General features: G+C 31.6%; 3 protein-coding genes across 4 annotated transcripts in view; all 3 read left to right on the top strand.

Annotated features, from left to right (window-relative positions):
• The window catches only part of LOC123210658 (phosphatidylinositol-glycan biosynthesis class F protein), a 33,745-nt gene extending 19,430 nt beyond the window's left edge, over positions 1-14,315 (top strand). Inside the window, exon 7 of the mRNA XM_044629132.1 lies at positions 13,766-14,315. Within this exon, the coding sequence (XP_044485067.1) occupies positions 13,766-13,964 (199 nt within the window). The 3' untranslated portion in view covers positions 13,965-14,315. The remainder of the gene's footprint in view (positions 1-13,765) is intronic.
• On the top strand, positions 129-3,014 carry LOC123210656 (disease resistance protein At4g27190-like). The gene has a single exon (XM_044629130.1). The coding sequence runs from the start codon at positions 161-163 to the stop codon at positions 2,801-2,803; it is 2,643 nt and encodes an 880-aa protein (XP_044485065.1). The 5' UTR covers positions 129-160; the 3' UTR covers positions 2,804-3,014.
• Positions 14,316-14,462: 147 nt separating the features above from the next.
• Positions 14,463-21,924, top strand: LOC123210654 (probable disease resistance protein At1g61300). 2 transcript variants are annotated; one of them, XM_044629126.1, is made up of 4 exons: positions 14,463-14,538; positions 14,849-14,898; positions 18,465-21,239; positions 21,651-21,924. In XM_044629126.1, exons 3-4 carry the CDS (start codon positions 18,475-18,477, stop codon positions 21,655-21,657), a joined length of 2,772 nt encoding a protein of 923 aa, XP_044485061.1. In that variant the 5' UTR covers positions 14,463-14,538; positions 14,849-14,898; positions 18,465-18,474; the 3' UTR covers positions 21,658-21,924. The 2 variants fall into 2 exon arrangements, with proteins under 2 accessions (XP_044485061.1, XP_044485060.1); XM_044629125.1 differs by lacking the exons at positions 14,463-14,538; positions 14,849-14,898 and having other exon boundaries at positions 17,698-21,239.
• Positions 21,925-27,667: the final 5,743 nt, after the last annotated feature.

Here is a 27,667-nt window from a genome sequence, read left to right as displayed (position 1 = left end):
TGATATTACAATTCAAACAAGAATAATGAGGCATGACTAATTATTTTCTACAGGTACTAAGATAATGGACGCTATTATAGGGTCAATCACTCAAATTCTGCAGTTGGTAGGGCCATCGTTATGCAGATATGTTCAATATTGTAAAAAGCTTAACGAGAATATGGAAATGCTCAAAGAAACATTGAAAGAATTAGATAGTCGAAAAAAAGATATTGAGCAAAGTTTGAAAACACAATGTCATTGGGAGAAATTACCTAAAGCTGAAGTAGAAAACTGGTTGCAAAAAACACAAAGGATAAATAGTGAAGCAGAAGATATTTTTGAGAGACAAGTTAAAAAGATGAAATGTTTGTCACGTGTACGTTTTGGGAAGTTTGTTGTCGACAAGATTAAAGATGTGAAAGAACATCACCAGAAAGTTGTGTTTGAGAGCTTGGTAATTGATGCACGTCCTACTCCTGGAGTGGAAATACCAACAAAAACATTAGTAGGTGAGACAACTGCAGGGCCAGCCATGAATGAGGTTTGGAAATTTCTGATGAATCATGAGGTGATGAAGATAGGAGTCTGCGGGATGGGGGGAGTTGGTAAAACAATGATCATAACTCATATCAACAACAAACTCCTCAATGAGGCAAAAGAGTTTAAAAATGTACTTTTTGTCACTGTATCTCAGTCACTTGATCTCATGACATTGCAAGATCGAATTGCTACTCAATTGGGATTGGAAGGTAAACTCTCAAAAGATGAAGATGAAAGGATAAGAGCTGGAAAATTGTCTAAAATGTTGAAAGGAAGAAAGATTGTGTTGATATTAGATGATGTGTGGGAGAAATTTGAGCTGGAGGAAGTGGGAATTCCTGAACCTACAAAAGAAAATGGATGCAAATTGGTGATAACATCTCGTTCACTAGATATATGTCTTTCCATGGGTTGCAAAATAGTTAAGGTGGGGACTCTTTTAGAGCACGAGGCATTGAATTTATTTGTTGATAGAGTGGGATCTGATATTTTCGAAATTCCAACTTTAAAAGACCTTGTGAAACGTGTGGCTGAACAATGTGCTGGTTTACCCCTAGCAATCGTCACAGTTGCTAGTTGCATGAGGGGAAAAGATGATATTTGTGAATGGATGAATGCATTGGAAGAATTATCTAAAATCTTACAAAGTGTCGAAGGGAAGAAATCAAGTGTGCTCGGACAATTACAATTCAGTTATGATCGTTTAAAGAGTGAACAGCTGCAACATTGTTTCTTATATTGTGCCCTCTATCCTGAAGACTTCAAAATCCCAAAAGAGGAGTTGATAGTTTATTGGAGTGCAGAAGGACTTGTAGATGGAGGAGGTAGTATGGAAGCAACAAATTATGCGGGTTATTCTATATTGAAGAAACTTGTAAACAATTGTTTGTTGGAGATTGCAAATGATGGAAAGTGTGTAAAGATGCATGATCTTGTGAGAGACATGGCATTGCAGATTACAAGCACCAATCCTTTGTTCATGATAAAACCCAACGTGAAATTGAGAGAATTACCGGGGAAACAAGAATGGAAAGAGAATCTTAAGAAGGTTTCTTTAATGCGGAATCACATATTCGAAATTCCTTTAAATATATCCCCAAACTGTCAAGCTCTTTCCACTTTGTTGCTACAAAGAAACCCCTTACAAGTCATTCCTGAAGTGTTCTTTGTAAACATGCCTAGTTTGAAGATTCTTGATCTTTCTTACACAGAGATTAAGAAGTTGCCAAAATCCATCTCCAACTTGAAGAATCTCACAGCGTTGTTGCTTAATCATTGCGAACAATTAAGTGAGGTTCCTTCCTTAAAGGAGCTTTCGGCACTGGAAAATTTGCACCTTGGGTTCACAAATGTACCTGGTTTGCCGGAAGGTATTGAAAGGCTGACAAAGCTTAGAAGTCTTGATCTTTATCTACCTGCACCAGTTGTGTTGGCAACTTCAATGCTTCATACACATAGTCGTCTCCAAAAATTGAGAATAAATTATGGATCAATGAATTCTGAACCAGTATTAACATCAGAAGCGGCAACTAGATTCAGTCGACTGGATACTTTTGAAGTGTTGTTTGTTTGTTTTCATGACTTCAACAGGTATGTCCAATCCTTACATGTTCAGACACCAAAACGTTACTATCTCGTGGTGGGATCTTTTTTTTATTTTAGGGAATCCTTTGATGATTTGTTCGAAGTGGTAAAAGGCGTTAATAAAATTGTGGAGTTACATACAGTTGGTGAAGGAAAAGATCTGGTTGTGCTCCCAACAGACGTTCAGTGTCTAATGATTACTATGTGTAACGAAATAAGTTCTATTAAGGATCCAATGCAAGGCAATTATCCCGATCTTAAATATCTATTTGTGTGGTTTTGTCCAAATTTAAAGAAGTTGGTCTCACCAAAGGTGTTCTCGGCTCTACAAAGCCTGGAAGTGATTCATGTTGTGATGTGTGATGAAATGGAGGAGATAATAGCAGATGATGATGAAAAGGAACAAGGACGCAGTGGTAGCACCAAATTCGCTCTCCCTAAATTGAGAGAAATGCATCTGGTATGCCTTGGAAAATTGAAGAGGATTTGTGGTGGTAATGGAGTACTTGTGTGTGAATCTCTCCAAAAAATTGTCATAGGAGGGTGTGGTCAATTGAATAGGTTCCCTGTGTCTCTTCCCTTGCCTGCAATTAAAGATATCACGGTAGAGGAAAAGTGGTGGGAATCATTGGAGTGGGACAATCCCAATGCAAAAGCTTCCTTACAACCCTTCTGTGACTTAATCCCCCCCTGGTAGAGTTACTTGATGCAAAGGTAATATTTCTTATAGAATAAAATTTTCATTTTGTTTTACTTTAATCACCAACATATACCAAGTGTTTCTTCATTTCGTAGCCTCATAATATAATTGATTCACTTTGCTTCAAATAGCTTTTACCATATGCAATAGTAACATGATTCTTTTTATGCTATTTTAGAATTTGTGAATATATATTAAATTTTTTATATATCGGATAAATCTTGTTATTTGCTTTATTCTCTGATGAATTAATTGTGATAGCATCGTTATTATGTCCATTTTATGAGACCCATTTATGTAGCCATGTTTAGCTTCTTTTATATTCTATACAATAAATGCTTTAAATCTTACTTATATTTAGTATTTTCATTTTATTTTGTTTGTAACGTGACAGTATTCATCCTTGTGCAGAAAAATTTCGGAGACTACTTTTCCTTGTCCTGGAAATAATAATGGCATCATCCCACAGAAGAATTTGGCGTGCGTTCAATTAATCATGTAAATATTTGAATCTTTCTGTAATTTTTGTTTGTGGTTTGATAAACACTGAAACTGTATGTAACCATCTTTTAAAATATAAATTTGAATATTAATGATGTGATATTATTTAATTAAATAATTTTAAATCAAAGCTATATTGTTTGTGATTTATTTATTTGTATATTGTTTGTGATTTGATCAAATGGGGCCATTAAGTGTATTGATTCATTTCACTGTTTCATTGGATAATCATTACGTGCAATTTAATTGTTCTAAGATTTCATTTAAGGATCGTAACGAAGAGGGGATCCATATTTTTGTAGAGAATATTAATTTTCATTTTTGGTACGTTCCTATTATGAGAAAAAAATTGATTCTCTGTTGTCTTTTGGTAGAGAAAGATTTTCTTTCCATTCTTTTGTTTTGGTGGAGGAAAATTATCTTTTGTATTTATAAGAATCAATTTTTTTTATATTTTTTAAATATAATATAAATATATTAAATAATAAAATTAAAATTAATTTAATATTTTAAATGATGTAAATATAATATATTAATTATTTTAATATATATAATAAAAATTAATTTAAGAATTTTCTTTCTATTACGGTTAGAGAAAGCCAAGGTTTATAAAATCGTGCTTAAATTGTCATATCTAATTTCATCTTCTATTAATGTTGAAATATTTTATTCTGTCAATTTACTTCCTCACTGGGCTGGCGGTTGGGCTATGTCTTCTCAATCAGGTTTCAAAGCTAAACCAAATACACATAAGAATTGAAAGGGAATTACATTTTTCATTTAGGATTAATGAAAAAATTAATTCCTTTTTTAATAAACACCCACATACAATTTGAAATAATCGTGTCAGAATTTAAATTTTTTATTTGACATGTAATATTCAAACAAATAAAGTTTTTCAAAAAGCAAATTAATATATAAATATATAAAAATAAATTAATAATTTCTTATCATATGGAAAGTTGTAAAATTAATGTGATTATCATACTAATTTTTGTTCAAATAATTTGTGAAATGAATTATAAAGCTCAAATTATAAAATCAAAAGTTCAACTTGAATTTTGATGAAATGATTTTTTTCACACTTTAAGCTTATAAGATTAACTTTTTAAATGTTTAGCTTTACTATAAATCACTGGTCTGTCATTTTTAGTAAAATAATAAAATTACTTTGAATACTTAATATGAATGTCAATTACCAATTTATTTTTTTATTAAAATTATGAAAATATCTTTAATCTTCGTCAACAACTACAATAAAAAAGAGATAACACCAAATAAGATAAAAGTAATCAAATTAGTTATAAAAAAAAAAGTCATCATCAACAAAGAATGAAAAGTTACAATGAAGTGAGAATGCACAATCACATTAACAAAGAAAAATCATGTTAACATTTCAATGGTTGCATGATAACTCACACAAAGCATGTGGGCAAGACTCATACAAAACGGCGGAGATGTCAATTTGTGATGCCTTGTGATAACTCATGGCAAAATACTCTGTAAATATAATTGGCATTAACCAAGTATGCATTGACTTGCACTATCAACTCACTGTGATAACTATAACTCACATAACTCATCATCATCATATATGTATACTAGAAACTCATGTCAAGACCAAGAATATTAAAAGGAAAAAGTGGCTTAAAATCTCTTCAATAGTTTTCTTACAAAAAAAAGGTTCATAGAGGCAGTGCAACAATGGTAAAATTTTGACTAATTTTTACTTGGACCTCAGTCTCATCCTTACTATTACTTTCGTTAAAACGCATCGCTTCAATAAAATAGAAGTTTGACTTGACCCGTGCCCTTGCAGTGCTGTACATGCCAGGACAGCGACAACAACATAAATGAAGTTTACATGGACCCTGAGTGCACTCTCCAGAAACTCAATAACTGTAAGCGCCAAAACACTCAACAGAAAAAAGAAAAATAAAAAATTGGCCTTCTCCTGAGCTAGTGGCAGAGAGATTAAAGACCTTTGCCCTTCAATTTCATTCGTTTGTTTCTTCATTGTTTTGTATTCTTTGTTTGTAGTAACGGTCTTCTTTTTCAATTCATTGTTTTGTATTTTTTTAAAAACTTAATTATCATTTATCACTCATTATATTTATTCATCTTTAAATCTTTCAACATTGACTTGTTTTACTCACTTCCTTGTAAGTGCCAAGATTCTGAAACCTTTGAATCTTTTTTACTTTAATTATTACTCTTTATATTGTTTTCTTGTTTGGTTGCCACCTTCTGAGACAATTAGGGAGAAAATGATGAAATGAATTAGTATTGTGCATTATGTAAATGTTTTTGGAAGAATGGGGTTCTCCCTTCGATGATGAAATGGGTTCTGTGAAATAATTTGGATAGCTGAATTTCTTGTTTGACTGTTGTCTAGTTTAGAATTTATTTGATCACCATTGTTGTTAGTTTGTGCAGTTTTACCAGTCTTCAAGACTGACGCATTGACCTTATCAATTCATTCTTTTTGCGGTAGAAATAATGATTTTGAGTAAACTTTTTCGTCCTTTAAGGTTATACAAAATGGAAAATAGCGAGGCAAGCGATGGTGATGATAGTTCGACTTCTATTGTGCCGCCTCCAATGAATGAAGATGCTGAGTCTGATAGTTCCCATAGTGAACAGGGTGACTCTGACAGTGATGAAGTTACTGGTGAAGGAGTAGTCAATGTAAACAATGATTTGCAGCAGGCGCTTTCGAGGGGTCATCAGGATTATCACCTCTATACAACAGGTGATTCCGCTTGGTCCAAGCCAATTGTTGCTTTGCAATACTTGGTGAACCAATGGTGATACACAAGTTTGCTATAATTATAAGGTATGTCATCCGGTGTATAAGATCGCTCTTGTTATCCAAGAAGAAGCAACATGACCAGTGAAGTTTGACAATATAAGCAGTATCAGTTATCAGATTAGGCGAGCTAGTTAAAGTTTTTATGGCGAGCATAGTGACATCATACATTCTTTACGGGAGGGGGAGGGAGGGGTGTCCTGTCAGATTGATGCAAGTTGTAAATGTTTATATAGATGTCAAGTTTGTGTGCAGTTGCAAAAACAGGTGTTTTGAGGCTGGTTAGGTGCTGACTAGAGATTAGAAGACATTTTAGTTACAGGAAGTGGATATTTGAAAATAAAATTTGAAAGAAGTTTCATTTTATAATTTAATGCTTGTAACAACAGTTGTTAAAACAGAAGGATCATCTATGTTTTGTTTAACATCTCATGTATGTCTTTATTTTTTCAGCCCATTTTATTTTTAGGCAGGGGATTCTGTTCCCTTTGTTTTTTGTGCATAACATAAAATAACTGATACATCTTCTACTTTGCAGGGGCTCTTGAAAAAATGCCTTAGGAGCTGTTGCTTTGGGTGCACCTGCGAGCATTTCAGTATGTGAAATAATGGTACATAAAAATTTGTGCCTTTTACTATTATTATGAAAACAGAAATCACAATTTAATATAATGGATAAAGTTGGGTGGGGGAATTTATGTAATAAAATTGTTCTGATTGTCTAAATCTCAACTGTGACTTTGTTTTCAAAATCGTGGAAACAAAATGTTTCAAGATAACTATGGACTTTAATTTGTTTAAATTTAAATAATTTGTAGATGCAATTTTATATTGGTTCAAATCAAATTGTCTTTTTACAAAATTTGCATTGATCATGCCTCTTTCTTATTAACTACAGTTATATGTCAAACACCATTCATTGGTCTCTGCTAATGTCACTTTTCACTGTAACTACATGACTTCTTTCAGCTTTTCCTGCTGTGCTCATAACTAAGAAATTGTAGTTGAAAGTCCGTTGAATTAAACCTCATGTCTTGTATATAAAATGTCACCATGTTATGCGAAAGAAGTTTTCGTTTATTATTATTATTTGTATTATTGTTACCATATCACCGAATTTTCGTCTGGTGTACTGGCAGTTTATGCCTGCTGCTTCAGTATACGGCTCATCTAGGGAAGATTGGCGACACATATTTGCACATACAAACTAAGCCTTCTTACATTTTCGGTGGTTATGTTATTGACAACGTATATAAATGCACATCATTAATAGTTCTAGTATCGGAGGTCATGATGTGTTTGTAGTAAATCTTGGGTTCATAATTGAGCTTCCTCAACTTTGTTCATGACTTCATTGAGTGTGCATGTTGCCCTCTGCCCGTAATTGCGGTTTGTTTCCATATATGCCCATAAAAGATAAGAAGTACACATTGACAGAAACAAGGTTTTTTTCGGTTTTAGCTTCATATCTGTTTTTTTTCCTCATGCTTTATTAAAGGAGGAACTTTATAGTATTTTTTCATAATTTTAAGGAAGCTCAATGAAGATTCTACTGATGAAATCAATTAACTGAATAATGCCCATTTAATTTGCCTACGTGCTTAACCGGCCGATAATTTTTACCAAATATAATTGAAAAATGTCAAAGGTAACTCTAACTCATTGTTTACGTAGCTTCTTGCAACTAGCAAAATTATAGTCTGTATTTCAATTTTTTGAATGTAAAAAGTCAAAGATGAAGATACCACTGTTAATCCTCATATTTCTTGTTTTTTTCATCGTTTTACTTGGAATGATCCCCACTTCTTCTATTAATGAAATAACAACTTTTCAAGTGTGTGTGTGTGTGTGTGTGTGTGTGTACATATATATAGTGGAAGGGTTTTAACGACAAGTGGAACAAATTGTTATATTTTTTCATTTCTAATTCGTAGAGATTTTCTAGGAGGATTTAACGAAGCTGATAGTGAGAGTAAAATGATGGACATCGATCTATCACCTGCCTTTTTTATTGTTGCAGTTGAGAGATTAAACAATAAGTTTGTGAAGGAGGATTGTAATGCGAAGCCTGCTAAATCACCGCCTTCGCCGCCAAGTACATCACCTCCATTCACTCTATCATCAAAAAATGCTCCTGCCAATCTAAATGCAGTTCCAACTCCAATTGATGAAGTTCAAGAACCTATTGGCTTTGATAATATTTAATTAATAATAATTTCCGTGAATTAAAATGCATAATCTGTATATTTATCATGACCTGGTTATATTTCTGTAATATTATTTTGTAGCATTATTCTTTTGTTTCTTATTAAATTTTTTGACACAATAAGGAATTTGTTATTGAAATATGACGTAATCGGTCATACGTTAGAACTTGGACCGTTGGACATAGATTTGCTTTCCCTTTTCATAAGATGTTAATATTTTTCATATATTATCTTTTAAAAAGGGAAAACCAGTAAGCCCACCACACCCAATATTAACAAGTCAACCCCAACCCAGCACCACTCTTCACCAAAATCAACACTCAACTTCTAGAGGTTAGCTTTTATATTTTCGATTATTTGTTGAGTCAATTACTATTTCCCACTTAACATCACAGCTTCTAATCCCATAAATTTTAACCTAAAGCCTAACTCTTGTTACCACAAAAGAAAATGATTATATTATTTTTAACTATTTAACTTTTATAAAATTATAGTCTCATCTTTAATTATGGTTATCGGTAATTTAATTAGATTTATTAATTAAAATTACAACAAAAAAAAAAAATTTGACCGAATTGAACCACATAAAATGAAATTTGGTTAGGTTTGATAAGACCACATTTAAAGAAAGTGTATTATGACAATTAGAGTTTGACACTATAACCATTGAAAAACATAAATGCTTTTAAGTTAGGGTTAGTTTTTATTTGTGTTTTTTTTTTTTTGTTTGTACCAATCTTCCCCAACTTTAAAGTTTATTAGGATTTTTGTCGACTTCCCCTTTTTAAATTTAATTTGTGTATTTGTTTACACTTTTTTTTTTTTTTAACTGTGAATCACTGCTCTTAGTAATTTTTCTTAAAACAGAATCCTCAGGGTTGAAAGAAAATTCCTTGCTTTTCTTATGGAAAGTAATCAAGAGCGCATATAATTTGGTTTAATTCAAAAAATAAAATAAAATAATTTAAAAATTATTATTTTGTTTGATTTTGATTATAAAATTAGTTAATTTAATTTGAATTATAAAATAGATTAATTTAAGTTAAGAAATTTTGAAAAAGTGTTTTATGATTTAGATTGCGCCTTAAGTGATTTTTTAAAGCTAATTAAACTGTAAATAAATATGTTTTAAAAAGTATATTAAAATATTCATTTTTGATTTATTGCATATGAAACATACAGTACATCCACAGTCGTAAGTCTAAAAGCAAACATCTCTATCTCTCCCTCTTTGCATCACAGCGCAGCCACAGCCCACACCTGATCTTATCATCTTGAATTCTCCGGCGCCATTGGCGTTGTTTCTTGTATCACAGCTTCGCCACCATCGTTCTAGTTTCAGTCATCATCTTAGGCTTCAACCAACTTGTCATCCAGTAGTTTCGTAGCGGTATTGTCATCCGTCCCAATCATCGCTCAACTCATCGGTAAGTCCTTCTTCCCAGTTGGTTTTTTATTAGCAATTCTTTGTTGTTTACTTTACTAGATCACAGAGGTAACAAATCGCTCTCTTTATTTTTCTTTTTAATTACAACTTTAGTTTAAGTTTTTTTACCATTCATTTGATTGATGAGAAATTGGATGAGTGTCTTCATTTTTTTATCATTCATTTGTCTTTCTATTTTATTAGAAGAAGTGCAGGAGCTTTTAATATTGAAGTTTTGGTGCATTGTAATGCTCACAACGTGATTGACAAAATCCCTACTAAGTAATATTAAACTTTTTTTTATACAAAATTTTGAAATTTAGCTGATAATTTGTCAAAGTTGGAGAATTAGAAATACAAGGTACACCATGAGAAATTAACTAGGTTCAAGCAACAATGTTGTAGAAATGCTTTTCGTGTCATAAATGCGTCAGTGTCCTAATTTTTCCAGTCAGTATTGATGAAGGTCAATTACGTTTGTCGCCACAAATCAATTTCTTTAGGTATATCTCGCTTATTTTGTTGCCTTTTCTTTTCTTTATGACTAATATTATACTACTGTGTATACTCATCTATTACATATAATTACCAAAAAGAACTATATCAATTCATTTGTCACTTACATATTACCCAAAAAGTGAAATAAAATGAAGTCTAACTTGTTAATGCTCTTAGTTATACATGGCTAGACAAAACTGTCATTATAGGATCCTTTGCTCTCAATCTACAAGAATAAGTAAAGGCTAGAAAACTTTGCATTCTGCCAAAATTTTAGTTTTTAAATAGTTCTTTCAAATATTGTTCCTTTGTTCCCTATTGTAATTGTGATTGGTTTGGTACTTTCAAGTGTTGGTTGACAAATCTCTACATGAGTTACTGTTTTTGTGGAACAAAGTCTTACACACTTAAGAATAAATGGATAGAAACATTCATGAGGCTTTAAAGTCTTATTTTGCAATTGGAAACTAGCCAAAAAGATTCCTATTTTTTACACTTACACATATATTGAATGGTATTATATTCTCCAGTTTGTATCCATAGTAGAGGAAAATTTTATGCAAAATGTACAGTCAAAACAATGGGCTAGCTAGCAATAACATCGTGAAATATTGCCTTACATCAAGTACAATACTATTCATAGCACATATTCTAGAAAATCATTTTAAATAATCATACTGAAACATATGTAATGAATCGTTAGTAATTAACTTCTCATGACTTTGTTCAGATAAAACATATGTACATTGTGAAATCCTCGGTAATGCACATTATTTTTGTTAATTCTTTTATTTGCTTGTTTTTGGGATTTTTTTTTTTTATGTGTGAAATGCTGCTGTTCAAATTTTGTCTTTGTGCACTAGCTAATGTGCAGGGGTGAGTAGGGCTGGATTCGAGTTGAGCCGAGCTCGGCTCGCAGCCAGCTCGAGCTCAGCTAAGGCCGGCTAGTTTCGGGCTCGAGTTCGGCTCGGCTCGTTTTTCGTTATCAAAACGACATCGTTTTTAATATATATTAGTTAAAACGACGTCGTTTTGTTTAAAAAATTTTTAAAAAAAATCTCCTGAGCCAACTCGAGCTCGAGTTGGATCGAGTCCGGCTCGTTTCGGGCTCGAGCTGGCTCGGCTCGAGTCCAGCCCTAGGTGTGAGTACAACAGAATGAAAATTAAATTTATTTTATGGGTGCAAATGATGTGGCAATAAAAGAGCAATATTGTCTATGCTTATACACACACATGTTTCCTTTCTAGCATTAAAACTGTTTACAAAACATTTTGTACTTGTAAAATATGACAAGTCGTTTTTCTCTAGAAATCTGGAAATAATGCTACTATTAAACTGTTTCATGGAAGGGTACCGGTTCGCTGTTATTGTACGAAGTCCTATGTTTATTTGATATCGGTTTTTCATGTGATTCTTATTCTTTTTCACTTGATGTTTGTGACAGTATTTCAAAGCTGTGGTGCAAGGCCTACTGGGACTCCCTGTCGGTTAGTCTGATATTCCTGTATCTCCTGTTTATATTGTCTTTTTCATTTGTCTTACTTTTCAAAATACTTCTTCTCTAGTTTATTTAGCATGGTTTCTATTTTAGAATTTTGTGTCTGTACATATAGTTTTATGTTTTCTTCCATTTAGTTTGAAGATAAAGCAGAACATATTCTGCTTTATATTTGAATGAAACAATATATATTTTTTTCAATCCCAAAATTAAATTTTATTTTATTGGTTTTTATTGATGTGTATATGATTCTAAATAATGTTGGATTAGTTTGTTATACAGGCTAAATAAGAAAAATTTCTGTTGCATTTAACTGTGGTTTGACAAATATTCATAGTCATTGTAGGTTCGATACACTTCTATTGGAAAGGTTTTTGTTATGTGCTTTGCTTTGTTAGTTTCAATAATTTTGCTCTTGTAGTTAATAAATGAAGTATTTCCTGCTTATAAGCAAATTTTTGTTGTGTGTGTCATCTTTTTCAGTCAATTTGAAGACGGAAGGCTATGAGTACAAATGGGTTCTAAAATAGAAGTTTTCCTGTTACATTGAATGATCACTACTTGTCATGTGTTTAACTTTAGTTTTTACTGTAACAGTCTTGTGTCAGCCTTTAGAGAAATATAGCTTGGTTTAGGCTAGCATTACCTTGTAAAGACGGTTGTTAAAAGAGAAGGATCATATATGTTTTGTTTAACATCTCATGTATGTCTTTATTTTTCAGCCCATTTTATTTTTATTCAAGGGTTTCTGCTCCCTTTTTTTTATGCATAACATAAAATAACTGTTACATCTTCTACTTTGTAGGGGCTCTTGTAAATGCTTTAGGAGCTATTGCTTTGGGTGCACCTGTGGGCATTCAATATGTGAAATAATGGTAGATAAATATTTATGCCTTTTACTATTATTGTGGAAACAGAAGTCACAGTTGAGGTCTGAAAAAATGGGTTCACTCATAGTTCCATAAACAAAATCTTTATTCCTTGTCGGGTATACAAATCCCCTACATTTTCTTCAAGTGTTTTTCTTGTTTCCTTTTAAACTTTCTGGCTTTTGTATTTTCTTCCCAAAAGGAAAGTGAAAATTTAATGTAATGGATAAAGTTGGGTGGGGAATTTATGCAAAAAAAGTTCTGATTGTCCAAATCCCAACTGTGACTTAGTTTTCAAAATCGTGGAGACAAAATGTTTCAAGATAAATATGGACTTAAATTTATTTAACTGCAAATAATTTGTAGATGCAATATATTGGTTCAAATCAAATTAAGTCATTTTACAAAATTTGCATTGGTCATGCGTCTTTCTTATTGGATACAGGTATTTGTCAAATACCATTCATTGGTCTCTAATAATGTCACTTTTCACTGTAAGTATAGAACTTCTTTCAGCTTTTCCTGCTGTACTCTAACTAAGAAATTGTAGTTGAATTAAACCTCATTCTTGTATATAATTTTACACCCACATTGCAGTTATAAAATGTCACAATGTTATGTCATGTGAAAGAAGTTTTCGTTTGTTATTATTATTTGTATTATTGTTACCATATCACTGAATTTTCATCTGGTGTACTGGCAGTTTGTGCCTGCTGCTTCAGTATATGGCACGTCTTGGGAAGATTGGTGACGTATATTTGCACATACAAAGTAAGCCTTCTCACTTTTTTGGTGGTTTTTGTTTCTGTTATTGACAACATATATAACTGCACATAATAATTAGTTTTAGTATAGTAGGTCATGATGTTTTGGTACCAAATCTTGGGTTTATAATTGAGCTTCCTCAACTTTGTTCATGGAGTCTGCATGTTGACAGATAAGAAGTAGACATTGACAGAGACAGGGTTTTTTTCGTTTTAGCATTTTATCTGTTTTTCCTCTTCATGACTTATTAAAGGAGGAACTATATAGTTTGCTTTCTTAAACTCAAGGAAGCTCAAATAAAGATTTTACTGGTGAAATCAGTTAACTGAAATTGTGCTACAATTTTAACATTCTGATGTGAAATTTGAATCAATTTACTCTTTAGGCCAAATGGATTTGTAGACTATATAATTTGTTTACCAGCCCATGGAACTGTTATCGGAGCTTGGTTTGGTGCTTGGCCAATGCCGCTTGATTGGGAGAGGCCGTGGCAGGTAATATTTGTTCCAGTTTATTTATGTGATGTGCTGAAACTGAAAGCAGTCTGTAAGTTTCTTATCTTATATCTATATAATTTGTTGTGAAGCCAATATGCTATGTGAACTTATGCCTTCTCATTTACCGACGACCATGGCATATTAACTAACTCTTGCCTTAACTGTTCCAATTTTAAATCTGAATTGTGTTTTCTCTCTGAGCTGTTGGGCACAATTTGCTTGAAATTTTGATAAAGAAGTTCAAGTTCAAATTAAAAGTACTGGTTCGTTTCTTCCTTTTGCTTGTACCTCAAGATTATTCTGGTTTGTGCTAAGCGAGTTGAGCTTTCATTTATATGAAGTGGTACATGTATTCTTAACAGACAATTGAAAATTGAGAAATTGAGCTAAAGATTAGATTCCTTTCAAAATCAAAGAAGTTTAGAATTTTAGTAAGCATTCCTTTCTTTTCTTGACTGCGCAGCATGCTCCCTTTGGTACTTTTCTTCAATTTCTATTAATTCTTTATTGTATATTCTTATTTCTGTTTACAAACACAGATTTCATTTTGCAATAACTTGTCTTTCGCTTCCTCCCAACAATCAGCTTTCCTGCCAATAATCTCTATAATTTCATTCGTACAAATATTTGAAGATTGAAGCTGCATATTCGACTGCCTGAGGTGCAATTTTTTTTATTTTTGTTTTTCTTTCTAAATTTTATACATGAATCAGAAAGTTAGAAATGTTTCTACGTACGTATATTTATTTATGTGATAGATTAAATATGTGCTCTCTTGTTTTAATAAATTTTTTAATTTACAACAAAAACATATTACGAGCCCCACCAGCTTATCTGAAAATGCCAATAATATTTACCCAATCTTAATAACCGAAAGCAAAATACATAAATTAGAAAAAAAAAAAAAAAAAAAGGTTTCTGCTGGATTTCAACAAGCATTATTCTTATTTATATTTCTTTCTGCTTTGAAGTTTGTTGCGGCTATCTTTCATATTATTTGAAGATCAAATCAAAACTTGAGGTACGCCATATTTTTATTTTTGTAAAAGAATTCATTATATTCTGTTGGAACTAAGGTTAATTAGTTATGAATGACAGTGTGATTAACATCATACATAACTTTTTTTTTTTTCACTTTATCATTGACTCTTGATGAAAATTTCTCTGCAATTGTAATTAATATATACAAAATCTATAATAAAATAATTTAGACAAATTTAGTAGAGGTGAGTAGGTTCCAATATTTTATTCTATTGAAAAAAAAAAAAAAGAATTGAAACCAAAGTCAAAACTTGTATAAAAATAAATATATCTGATCAATTTCAATTTTAGTTTCAAGTACTTGACCCTGTTTTAAGATCTTCTTCTATTTTTTTTTTTTTGTTTGCTTTTTTTTAAATCTTATTCCTCGTAACTATCATATTCCTTTCATTTAACATATCAAACAATATCATTTTATATAAATTAAGAGCAAATTAAGTCTTAGGATGTCATATAATAACTCTTCTCAAAAAGACTGTTCTGAAAGAGTTATGTTACTTTTTAATACTCTTATATACTTTAACATGAGTAAACTTATATTTGCGATAATAAAATAACTTTAAATAAATTAATATCATTAATAACAATCAATTTCCATTTAAATGAAAGAGTTCAAAAAATGTCCCAAATATTAAAACAATCATTAGTGTGTGTGTGTGTGTACAACACATGATTACTAAATTACTAAACATAATATAAAGTAAATCTCATAATCTCAATAATTCTTCTATGTCAATCACGTGTTACATGTAAAACATAATAGAAATGAGTGGGTGATAATTACTCAATAAGTAAAAGACCTGACACCTTACATTCCTTTTCTTTTCTTTTCTTTCATCACTTTTCATCTTCTATTCTCTATCTTATAAACTCATAATCTAATGTACACATATGAACATTTTATAAAACATTTTAGAAATCAGTACACCAATAAACTAAGAACTAAGAAAACATATAAAAATATGTTGGCTTATCTCACGGAGGAATACTCGATATAATTTTATAAAACATGAACTTATACTTAAGCTCTTATTAAACTTATCATTTGGTTTGCTAAAGTTTTCACCTCTTATATAACTTCCTTATGACTCATGCACTACTTTATTAAAAAACTTAGGCATATTTCAAACTTGTACGTATTCATATCGTCCCTTAAACTTGTGGAATAGTTTCTTGGAATAGGTGTTCTCTATTATGGGATAACCATTCCTTTACTATGTTATAGAACCGGTATTTAAAACTATGGGAAGAGTGTTTTCTCTCTTTTTTATTGAATAATTATCACTGTTTTCTAAACGACTATTCATATATCTAAGGATATTTTGAAATTTCTAATATTAAACAAATGTTCTCAACTTTAGAACAAATGTTCATTGCAATCTAGTTTACGTGTCAAGAACTGTCACCCCTGTCTTTTATGCAGACATTCCATCGTGATTTTGTAAATCCTATCCTTGTATGAGACAACCGTTCCATCGAGTATGTATTGAAGGAATTTACTATTTTTGTTTGGACTTCTTTTCACCAAATCAATATCTACAATCTAATAGTATATTTTCAATGAATACAAAAGATAAACATCTAAATCAAACCTACCCTATCTCATCTCATACATAACTCATGTCCATAATCCAACCATTTATCAACAATTGTGGGCATACATATGTCATCTCAAATTACATAACTTCTAAGCAATTCAATTGTCAAATAAACATTGATCAAGGCATACTCTTATAATAGAAAATTGGAATTTCATCTACCACAACTTCCTTTATCAATCCTAGAAACATATATCAATATGAGAATGAAAATAATTCTCTACTTGGATTTTAGCGATGCAAACTTGAATCTCCCTACCTTGTTGTGCTTCTAAAGGCTAAAATATGGTATAAATAGTTAAGGTTTTGTTTTTTGCGTAAGAGTTAATTTGATCATGCAAATTGTGATTCCTTTTTATAAATTTTCAACTAGAGAATCAATCGAAATAAGTGTTTACCTTATTGGAAATAATTATTCATCATTTTAATTGTATATTGACGTGGTGTTATCTAAATCGCCCACCTGTCAAATGCTAAATAAACATTTCACTTTCTAAAATGACCATTCAACCTATTTTTACTTGTACACTTTTAACTTAAAGCATATTTTCTCATAACCCACATTTATATAGTAATTAATGTATTCATCATTGACATGAAAATTACTAAATTGACCTTGATATCACATGGGAGTATTACACGTCACCAACCCTCTCTCTCAATCACCCATCCACCATTTTGTAAGCCCATCTCTACCATTTCCATAAGAACAACCACCATTACACCCTTCAAATTCTCCTTTATTAGAGCCTCATTTTTCATCTGTCAAAACTCTTAGGGAGCGTTTGGTTCCCAAGGTAAAAATATTACTCTAATAATCTATTCTTTATTACTTATATTACTTTGTTTTGTTTATAAATAATAAAAAATTTCGGTAATCTTCTATTCTAATGGTGACGTGGCAGGTAGTTAATGAGATAATTTAATTACCACCTCCACCTCAAGTATTAAAAGATTATCAAAATAATTTTGATTTTATTATAACTATATCATTATTTATTAATTTTTTTGGGCAAAAATAATCTCATTTTTAATTAATATAACAAATAACATAAAAAATATTTTAAAATAATTATATCCGAGGGTATTTAAGTAATATAATATATTAATATTTTTTTATTACCTCTAACCAAATACAATAATTATTTATACATATCTATTTTTATCAAATTTTATCAAGCATATTAATAATTTATACCTAACAATTCTTAAGGTAGTTTATCTTTAAGGCAATCTTCTAATTTGGTAATAAAATATTCTCTAAACCAAACATCCTTAATGTAACCCTTTCTTCCTCCAAACTTTAAATCCACTCACCTCATCTCTCATCAAAATAACTTTCATCACTATAATTGGAGCAAAATGATGGAAAAAACTATCGAAAATCATGTTAATGTCTCCTTTAAGGTTGCGACAACTTTTTTGAACATAAGCAGGCTTGATGTTTGGTGTTGGCTTGTTAGTGTCCTTCTATTGATGGTTAAATTGGTTGTTGATAGTTGTGGTTGTAAACAGAAATAAGAGTTATAGGTTTATGGAAGGTCAAGTAATCAAGTTTAGGATTTGAAATTACTCGTGATAAGAGGAAATCATGTGCAATTGCAAAGTGTAAGGGTGAACTTGTGAAATTAGATTTTTTGTCTTCGAGTATTGTTTTTTATATTATAATAAAACAACCTAGTATTGTTATATAAGTTTATTAAAAAAAATAAAATGGTACCCGGTCAGGTACATGGTCGAGTATCCTTAATACGATTTTAAACTTAATTATCGGGTCAATTTTATTTTTGAAAGAGGTGAAACTGAAAGAATTTAGATCGAACCATCTAATCATTCTTCCTATTTCTTTTGTTTGGCCCTAAAAATTAGCAATAGTTAGAATTATTGCATGTTTTGATATTACAATTAAAACAAAAATAATGAGACAAACATACCTATTTTCTACAAGGACCAAGATCATGGCTGCTATTATAGGGACAATCACTCAAATTCTACAGCTTGCAGGGCCTCAGTTATGCGGATATGTTCAGTATTATAGGAAGCTTAATAAGAATATGGAAATTCTCAAAAGAAGATTGACGGATTTAAATAGTCGAAAAGAAGATATTGAACTAAGGTTGAAAACAGAGTGTCGTACGAGGAAATTACCTAAAGCTGAAGTCAATAATTGGTTGAAAAATACACAAAGGATAAATAATGAAGTAGAAGATTTTGAGAGACAAGTTAAAAAGGGGAAATGCTTGTCACATATACGTTTGGGGAAGGTTGTTGTCGAAAAGATTGAAGAAGTGAAAGAACATTACCAGAATGGTGCATTTGAGAGCTATGTAATTGATTCACCTCCAGCTCCTGGAGTGATACTACCAACAACACCATTAGTAGGTGAGATAACTGCAAAGAAAGCCACGAATGAGGTTTGGGAATTTCTGATGGGTCATGAGGTGACAAAGATAGGCGTTTGCGGGATGGGAGGAGTTGGTAAAACAACTATCATAACTCATGTCAACAACAAACTCCTCAAGGAGACGGACAAGTTTGAAAATGTGATTTGGGTCACTGTATCTCAGCCACTTGATCTTATGAAATTGCAGGATGAAATTGCTACTGCATTGGGAGAAGATCTTCCTAAAAATGAAGAGATAGGGAAACGAGCTGGAAACTTGTTTAAAATGTTGGAAGGAAAAAAGATTGTGTTGATATTAGATGATATGTGGGAGACATTACAGCTTGAGAAAGTGGGAATTCCTGAACCTACAAAAGAAAATGGATGCAAATTGGTGATAACAACTCGTTCACAAGATGTATGTTGTTCCATGGGTTGCAAAATAGTCCAGGTGATACCTCTCTTAAAGGACGAGGCATTGAAGTTATTTGTTGATACGGTGGGATCTAATATTTTGGAAATTCCAACTTTAAAAGACTATGTGAAACCTATGGTAGAACATTGTGCTGGTTTACCTCTAGCAATCGTCACAGTAGCTAGTTGTATGAGGGGACAATATGACGTTTGTGAATGGAGGAATGCATTGGAAGAATTATCTAAAAGCATACAGTGTGTCAAAGGCATGGAAACAAATGTGCCGAGGCAATTACAATTCAGTTATGATCGTCTAAAGAGTAAAAAACTGCAACATTGTTTCTTATATTGTGCACTCTATCCAGAAGACTTCAAAATCCCAAAAGAGGAGTTGATAGTTTATTGGATTGCGGAAGGACTAGTAGATAAAAGGGGTAGTATACAAGCAACAAATGATGAGGGTTATTCTATATTGAATAGACTTGTAAACAATTGTTTGTTGGAGATTGCAAATGATGGAAAGTGCGTAAAAATGCATGATCTTGTAAGAGACATGGCATTGCAGATTACAAGCAAAAATCCTCTGTTCATGATAAAACCCAGAAAGAGATTGAGAAAATTACCAAGGGAACAAGAATGGGAAGAGAATCTTGAGAGGGTTTCTTTAATGAGGAATTACATATCAAAAATTCCTTCAAATTTGTCCCCAAATTGTCAAGCTCTTTCCACTTTGTTGCTACAAGGAAACCCCTTAAAAGATATTCCTGAAGTGTTCTTTGTAAACATGCCTAGTTTGAAGATTCTTGATCTTTCTTACACACAGATTAAGAAGTTACCAAAATCCATCTCCAACTTGAAGAATCTCACAGCGTTGTTGCTTAATCATTGCGAACAATTAAGTGAGGTTCCTTCCTTAAAGAAGCTTTCGGCACTGGAAAATTTGGACCTTGGGTTTACAAGCATACCTGGTTTGCCGGAAGGTATTGCAAGATTGACAAACCTTAGAAGTCTTAATCTTTTTCTATTTGCACCAGTTGTGTTGCCAACTGCAATGCATCGTACACACAGGCAACTCCGAAAATTGACAATATATTACGGATCAATGAATTCCGAACCAGTGTTAACATCAGAAGAGGCAATTATATTCAATCGACTGGATTCTTTTGAAGCGTCCTTTGTTAGTGTTTATAACTTCAACACGTATGTCCAATCCTTGGTTGGTCAGACACCAAAACGTTACCATCTCGTGGGGGGATCTGGTTTCCCTTTAACAAGCGCACACTATGATTTTAAGTCCACGTTTGCGCAACCCTTAGAAGATGAAAATAAATTTGTAGCGTTATTTATAGTTGGTAAAGGAGAAGATTCGGTTATGCTCCCAACAGACGTTCAACGTCTACATTTACGATGTTGTCCCGGAATAAGTGATATTGATGATCTAATGAGAGGCAATTATCCCGATCTTAAATTTCTTTTCTTGCAGAATTGTCAGGATTTAAAGAAGTTGGTCTCACCAAAGTTTTTGTCGGCTCTACAAAACTTGGAAGTGATTGAGGTTGAGGGCTGTCATAAAATGGAGGAGATGATAGCAGACGATGATGATGAAAAGGAACAAGGAAGCAGTGGTAGCACCATATTCGCTCTTCCTAAATTGAGAGTAATGAGTCTGAAATCCCTTAGAAATTTGAAAAGGATTTGTGGTGGTAATGGAATACTGGTTTGTGAATCTCTCCGACAAATTCATGTATATTGGTGTCCAAAATTGGAGAGGTTCCCTGTGCCTCTTCCCTTGCCTGCAATTAAAGAAATCGGGCTACAGAAACACTGGTGGGAATCATTGGAGTGGGACGATCCCAATGCAAAAGCTTTCCTACGACCCTTCTGTAAGTTCCTCCGGATGACCCAGCGTCAAATCATGATGGGAAGGTAACATTTCTTATAGACTAAATTTTTTATTTTATTTTACTTTAATCACCAACATATACTAGGCGTTTCTTCATTTCGTAGCATCACAATTGTTTCACTTTGCTCCGAATAGCATTTTTTTAACCATATGTAATAGTAACATGATTTTTTTTATGCTATTTTAGAATTTGTGAATATATATATATTAATTTTTTTTTATATATCAAGTAAATCTTGTTATTTGCTTTATTCTCTGACGAATTAATTGTGATAGCATCATTATTATGTGTCCATTTTATGTGACCCATAGATGTTGCCATGTTTACCTCCTTTTATATTCTATATAATAAATGCCTTAAATCTTACTTATATTCAGTATTTTCATTTTCATTTTATTTTGTTTGTAATGTAAGAGTATATATCTTTGTGCAGACTATGAGTGGAAGGCTACCATGTGGAAGTATGGATTTATTATCTTCCTCGCCCTGTAAATGATAATGGCATCAAGAGTTATTATTTGATTGAAAATATATTAATGTATAATCACATACTAACATATTATTATTTATGTACCTATTTATATATTCAAATGTGTATATTCATTTCTGTTATAGTTGTTTGTGATTTGATAAAATCAGAGTATGAAGTGTATTGATTCATTTCACCGTTTAATTTGATAATCATGACATGCCATTCAATTGTTCAAGATTTCTTCTTCTCATAATGCTGGAAATATTTTATTCTGTCAATTTACTTCCTCACCGAGTTGGCGGTTGGGCCATGTCTTCTCAATCAGATTTCAAAGCCCAACCAAATACACATAAGAATTGAAAAGAAATTACTTTTTTCATTTAGGATTAATGAAAAAATTGATTACTTTTTAATAAACATTCACATACAATTTGAAATAATCGTGTAAGAATTTAAATTTCTTATTTGACATGTAATATTCAAACAGATAAAGTTTTTCAAAAAGTATATTAATATATAAATATATAAAAATAAATCAGTAATTTCTTATCGTATGGAAAGTTGTAAAATTAATGTGATTATCATACTAATTTTTTGTTCAAATAATTTGTGACATGAAACATAAAGCCCAAATTACAAAATCAAAAGTTCAAGGAGGCCGAATGCTTTTCGACTTGAATTTTGATGAAATGATTTTTTTTCATTTGTTAAATTTAAATTTTTTATTTTTTATTTTAATAAAAGCTATTTAATTTATTGTAAATTATTAATTTGTTACTTTTAGTGAAATTATAAAAGCATTCTAAATATTTAATATGAAATTACCAATTTATTTTTTATTAAAATTATGAAAATATTCTTAATCATCATCAACATCCATTATTGCAAAGAGAGAGCCCTTATGTAAGGCAATATCAAATAGGACAAAAATAATTTAATCGACTATAGAAAGGAAGAAGGTCATCATCGACAAAAAAAGATAAATCACAACAAAGTGAAAATACATAATCACGGTGATAGAGAAAAATCATGTCAATATTTCAATCCTCGCATGATAACTCACATAAAGCAGGTGGCAAGACTCACACAAAGCGAGAGAGACATAAATTTGTGATGCCCTGTGATATCTTATGCCAATAACATGCTAACCATCACAGGTAAAATATCTTGAAAATATAATTCTCATTAATCAAGTATGCATTATCAGCTTAGCATGATAACTATAACTCACGTAACTCTTCATCATCATATATATACTAGAAACTCATGTCAAGACCAAGGATATTAAAAAGAAAAAGTGACTTAGAATCTCTTCAATAGGTCTCATACAAAAAAATGTTCATAGAGGCAGTGGAGCAGTGGTAAAATTTTGACTAATTTTTACTTGGACCTCAGTCTCATCCTTAATACTACCTTCATTAAAACGCACCGCTTCAATAAAATAATAGTTTGACTTGACCCGTGCCCTAGCAGTTCTGTACACTGCCAGGTCAGCGACAACAACATAAATGAAGCTAACATGGACCCCAGAGTTCACTCTTCAGAAACTCACAAACAACTGTAAGCGCCAAAACACTCAACAGAAAAGAGAAAAATAAGGGAAATTTTAAAAAATCGCCAAAATGCCCTCCCATTAAGCCAAAATGCCCAAAATCATTATTTCCAAGCCAAAATGCCCAAAATTACTGTTCCAAAAAAAAAAATGCCTATGACTTTTTTTAAATACCGAAATTACCCTTTCCCTCATATTTATATAACTCTCCCACTCACTATAGGGGTTTTAATAGAATTTTAGATAAATATGGGGGGTTTTTAGATATTTTACACTATAAAAGATTTTGATATTTATTTATTTATTTAAAACTTTTTCTAAAATGACAAAATTACCCCTCCCTTCATTTATATAACTCCTCTCACTCACTATAAGGTTAAATGTAATTTAGGATAAATATGGGGGGTTTTTGGATATTTTACATTGTAAAGGCATTTTCATATTTATTAATATATTTTATTACTTTTTCTAAAATGTCAAAAATACCATTCCCCTCATCTATATAAACCCTCCTCACTCATTTTATTTCCACACACTTCTCATATCACTCAAACATTCACTCTCATTTTCATTTTTTTTCAACATCAATTAGTAGGGATTCGTTCGGACGAAGGAAGTTCGTATTTCTGAATTCGACTCGAAAAAATACTATTCATCAAAAAAAGGTATTTATGTCAATCTTATCCTAAAACTTCATTTTATTTGTTAAGTATAGTTTTTATGTCGTAATATGGGGGTTAAATATAATATTTGACAAGTATTGGGGGTTAAATGTAATTTAGGATAAATATGAGAGGTTTTTGGATATTTTACATTGTAAAGGCATTTTCATATTTATTAATATATTTTATTACTTTTTCTAAAATGTCAAAAATACCATTCCCCTCATCTATATAAACCCTCCTCACTCATTTTATTTCCACACACTTCTCATATCACTCAAACATTCACTCTCATTTTCATTTTTTTTCAACATCAATTAGTAGGGATTCGTTCGGACGAAGGAAGTTCGTATTTCTGAATTCGACTCGAAAAAATACTATTCATCAAAAAAAGGTATTTATGTCAATCTTATCCTAAAACTTCATTTTATTTGTTAAGTATAGTTTTTATGTCGTAATATGGGGGTTAAATATAATATTTGACAAGTATTGGGGGTTAAATTGTAATTTAGGATAAATATGAGAGGTTTTTGGATATTTTACATTGTAAAGGCATTTTCATATTTATTTATATATTTCATTACTTTTTCTAAAATGTCAAAAATACCATTCCCTTCATCTATATAAACCCTCCTCACTTATTTTATTTCCACACACTTCTCATATCACTCAAACACTCACTCTCACTTTTATTTTTTTTGTTAACATCAATTAGTAGGGATTCGTTCGGACGAAGGAAGTTCATATTTTTGAATACGACTCGAAAAAATACTATTCATCAAAAAAAGGTATTTATGTCAATCTTATCCTAAAACTTCATTTTATTTGTTAAGTATAGTTTTTATGTCGTAATATGGGGGTTAAATCAATATTTGACAAGTATTGGGGGTTCAATGTAATTTAGGATAAATATGGGGATTTTTTTTGGATATTTTACATTGTAAAGGCATTTTCATATTTATTTATATATTTCATTACTTTTTCTAAAATGTCAAAATTACCCTTCCCCTCATCTATATAAACCCTCCTCACTCATTTTATTTCCACACACTTCTCATATCACTCAAACACTCACTCTCACTTTCATTTTTTTTGTTAACATCAATTAGTAGGGATTCGTTCGGACGAAGGAAGTTCATATTTCTGAATTCGATTCAAAAAATACTATTCATCAAAAAAAGGTATTTATGCCAATCTTACCCTAAAACTTCATTTTATTTGTTAAGTAAAGTTTTTATGTCGTAATTAGGGGGTTAAATGTAATATTTGACAAGTATGGGGGGTTAAATGTAATTTAGGATAAATATAGGGGGATTTTAGATATTTTACATTGTTATGGGGGTTTTAGATATTTTACAATATATACAGGATTTATATAACATGTTAAAAATATATAGGGATTGCTTTGATACAAGACGACATATAAGGGTGTCAAATGAAATGTTATTAAAATTACGGCGTATTTTCATATTAAACATTGTAGGCGCATTATAATTAAAATTATAGGTTTTTTCGAGTTTCACCGCTTTAGGATATATCAATGCACATTTTTCTTATTTCTGAAGAATTTTTCGATTGTTGTCATTCTATGGTATTTCAACTTTTAGGATTCAAATTTCAGTTTTGTTTTTTTGAATTTCACCGTTTTAGCATATATCAACTCATATTTTTCAGATTTTTTTAGAATTGTTCGATTATTACCATTCTAGGGTATTTCAATTTTTAGAATTCGAATTTAAGCTCAGTTTTTTTTTAATTTATCGTTTTAGGATATATCCATTAGTATTTTTCAGATTTCTGCAGAAATTATTTATTATTGACATTTTAAAGTAATTCAAAGTATAGAATTTGAATATCTATTTCAAAGTATAGATATTATAAAAACGTTTTAAATAGAACGTTACAAACAGATAAATGCATTTTGATATAAGATAACATACGAAAGTGTTATATAAATTGTTAAATAATTATAGGGGGATAAATAACATATTAGAAAAATATGAGGAGTTTTTTTTAATTATTAATAATTGTACGACTGATTTACATAGTTATTATTGATTTTTTTTTTATACCTGAATAATTATCTTCAAAAACTTGTCATTGTAGGATTGATATTTAAAATGGAGGGTTATGCATCGGTTCGTTACCAGGGAGATTGGATTCAAGGTCGCAACAACACAATGAAATATGTTGGAGGAGCCAAACAATTGATTAAAATCCCTTACCTGAAATGCGAACGGAAATCCGTAAAGGTCGTATTTACGGATTTTCGGCATCCGTCCAGAACAGACTCTCTCACTCGCCTGTGACATAGAATCGTATGTCATCTGCCACACAACAACGCCCCACGGGTAGGAATTAAACCCGTCCAAATGATCAACTAACTGGAAGTAATCCGTGGACACCTTCTTTCGTCGATCATTCCCCAACAAAACAATGTGAAGAATATACAACAAGGCCATCTTGACAGCGTCAATATCGTCAGCCCCCCATGGCCTCGACAAGAAAATACGCTCTAAGTCGTGATACTGCACTGTCGAAAAACCTCGAAAGTAAGTATCTCTGATCCGATGTCCGGAAGAGCGAGGCATATATGAAGAGACATCAGTCCGTCGACTAAACGATAGACCTGTGACTAGTGCAAACTCGAACGGACTAAATCTGACATCAACCCCACTAACCCTGAACCAAAACTCGTCTCTGGCAGAGGGTCGATGTAACTGTCGGAGTAGAAACGCATGAACCAACATCCCGGAGAATTTGGTTTCGGGTAAACGAAGGAGATACCCGAAACATGTCCTCTCAAATAGTTGTAGCTGATCTGGGGTCAATGTAGCAGTAATCCGAGATAATGCGGCACGCTGTGCACGACATATCGCCTTTGCCCGGAAGTGTCTGGTCTCGTCAGGGATTCGCAGCTCGCTGTCAACCCCGTCTTCTTTTGCGAGAAATATATTGAGACACTGTAAAAAATTTGTTAGACATGAGTAAAAACAAATATGGCAACAATCGAAAAATCCTTTGAAAATCTGAAAGATAAGAGTCCATATCTCGTAAAATGACGAAATTCGAAAAAACAGAAATGAAATTCGAATTCTAAAAGTTGAAATACCCTAGAATGACAAAAATCGAAAAATCCTTTGGAAATCTGAAAAATACGAGTCCATATCTCGTAAAACGATGAAATCTGAAAAAACAGAATTGAAATTCGAATTCTAAAAGTTGGAAAATCCTAGAACGAAAACAATCAGAAAATCCTTCGAAAATCTGAAAAATACGAGCCCATATCTCGTAAAACGGTTAAATTCAAAAAAACGAAATTGAAATTCGAATTCTAAAAGTTGAAAACTCTAGAATGGGAGCAATCGAAAAATCCTTCAGAAATCTGAAAAATACGAGTCCATATCTCGTAAAACGGTTAAATTCGAAAAAAATGAAACTGAAATTTCAATTTTAAAAGTTGAAATAACCTAAAATGGCAACAATCGAAAAATCCTTTGAAAATCTAAAAGATAAGAGTCCATATCTCGTAAAACGGTGAAATCCGAAGAAACGGAATTGAAATTCGAATTTTAAAAGTTGAAAAACCCTAGAATGGAAACAATCGAAAAATCCTTCGAAAATCTGAAAAATACGAGTCTATACCTCGTAAAACGGTTAAATTCAAAAAAATGAAATTGAAATTCGAATTTTTAAAGTTGAAAAACTCTAGAATGGAAACAATCGAAAAATTCTTCAGAAATCTGAAAAATACGAGTCCATAT

The sequence above is a fragment of the Mangifera indica genome, chromosome 3 (genome assembly GCF_011075055.1).
Source record: "Mangifera indica cultivar Alphonso chromosome 3, CATAS_Mindica_2.1, whole genome shotgun sequence".
In the NCBI taxonomy this organism is placed as follows: domain Eukaryota; kingdom Viridiplantae; phylum Streptophyta; class Magnoliopsida; order Sapindales; family Anacardiaceae; genus Mangifera; species Mangifera indica.
This window is presented reverse-complemented; position numbering and strand designations above follow the sequence as displayed.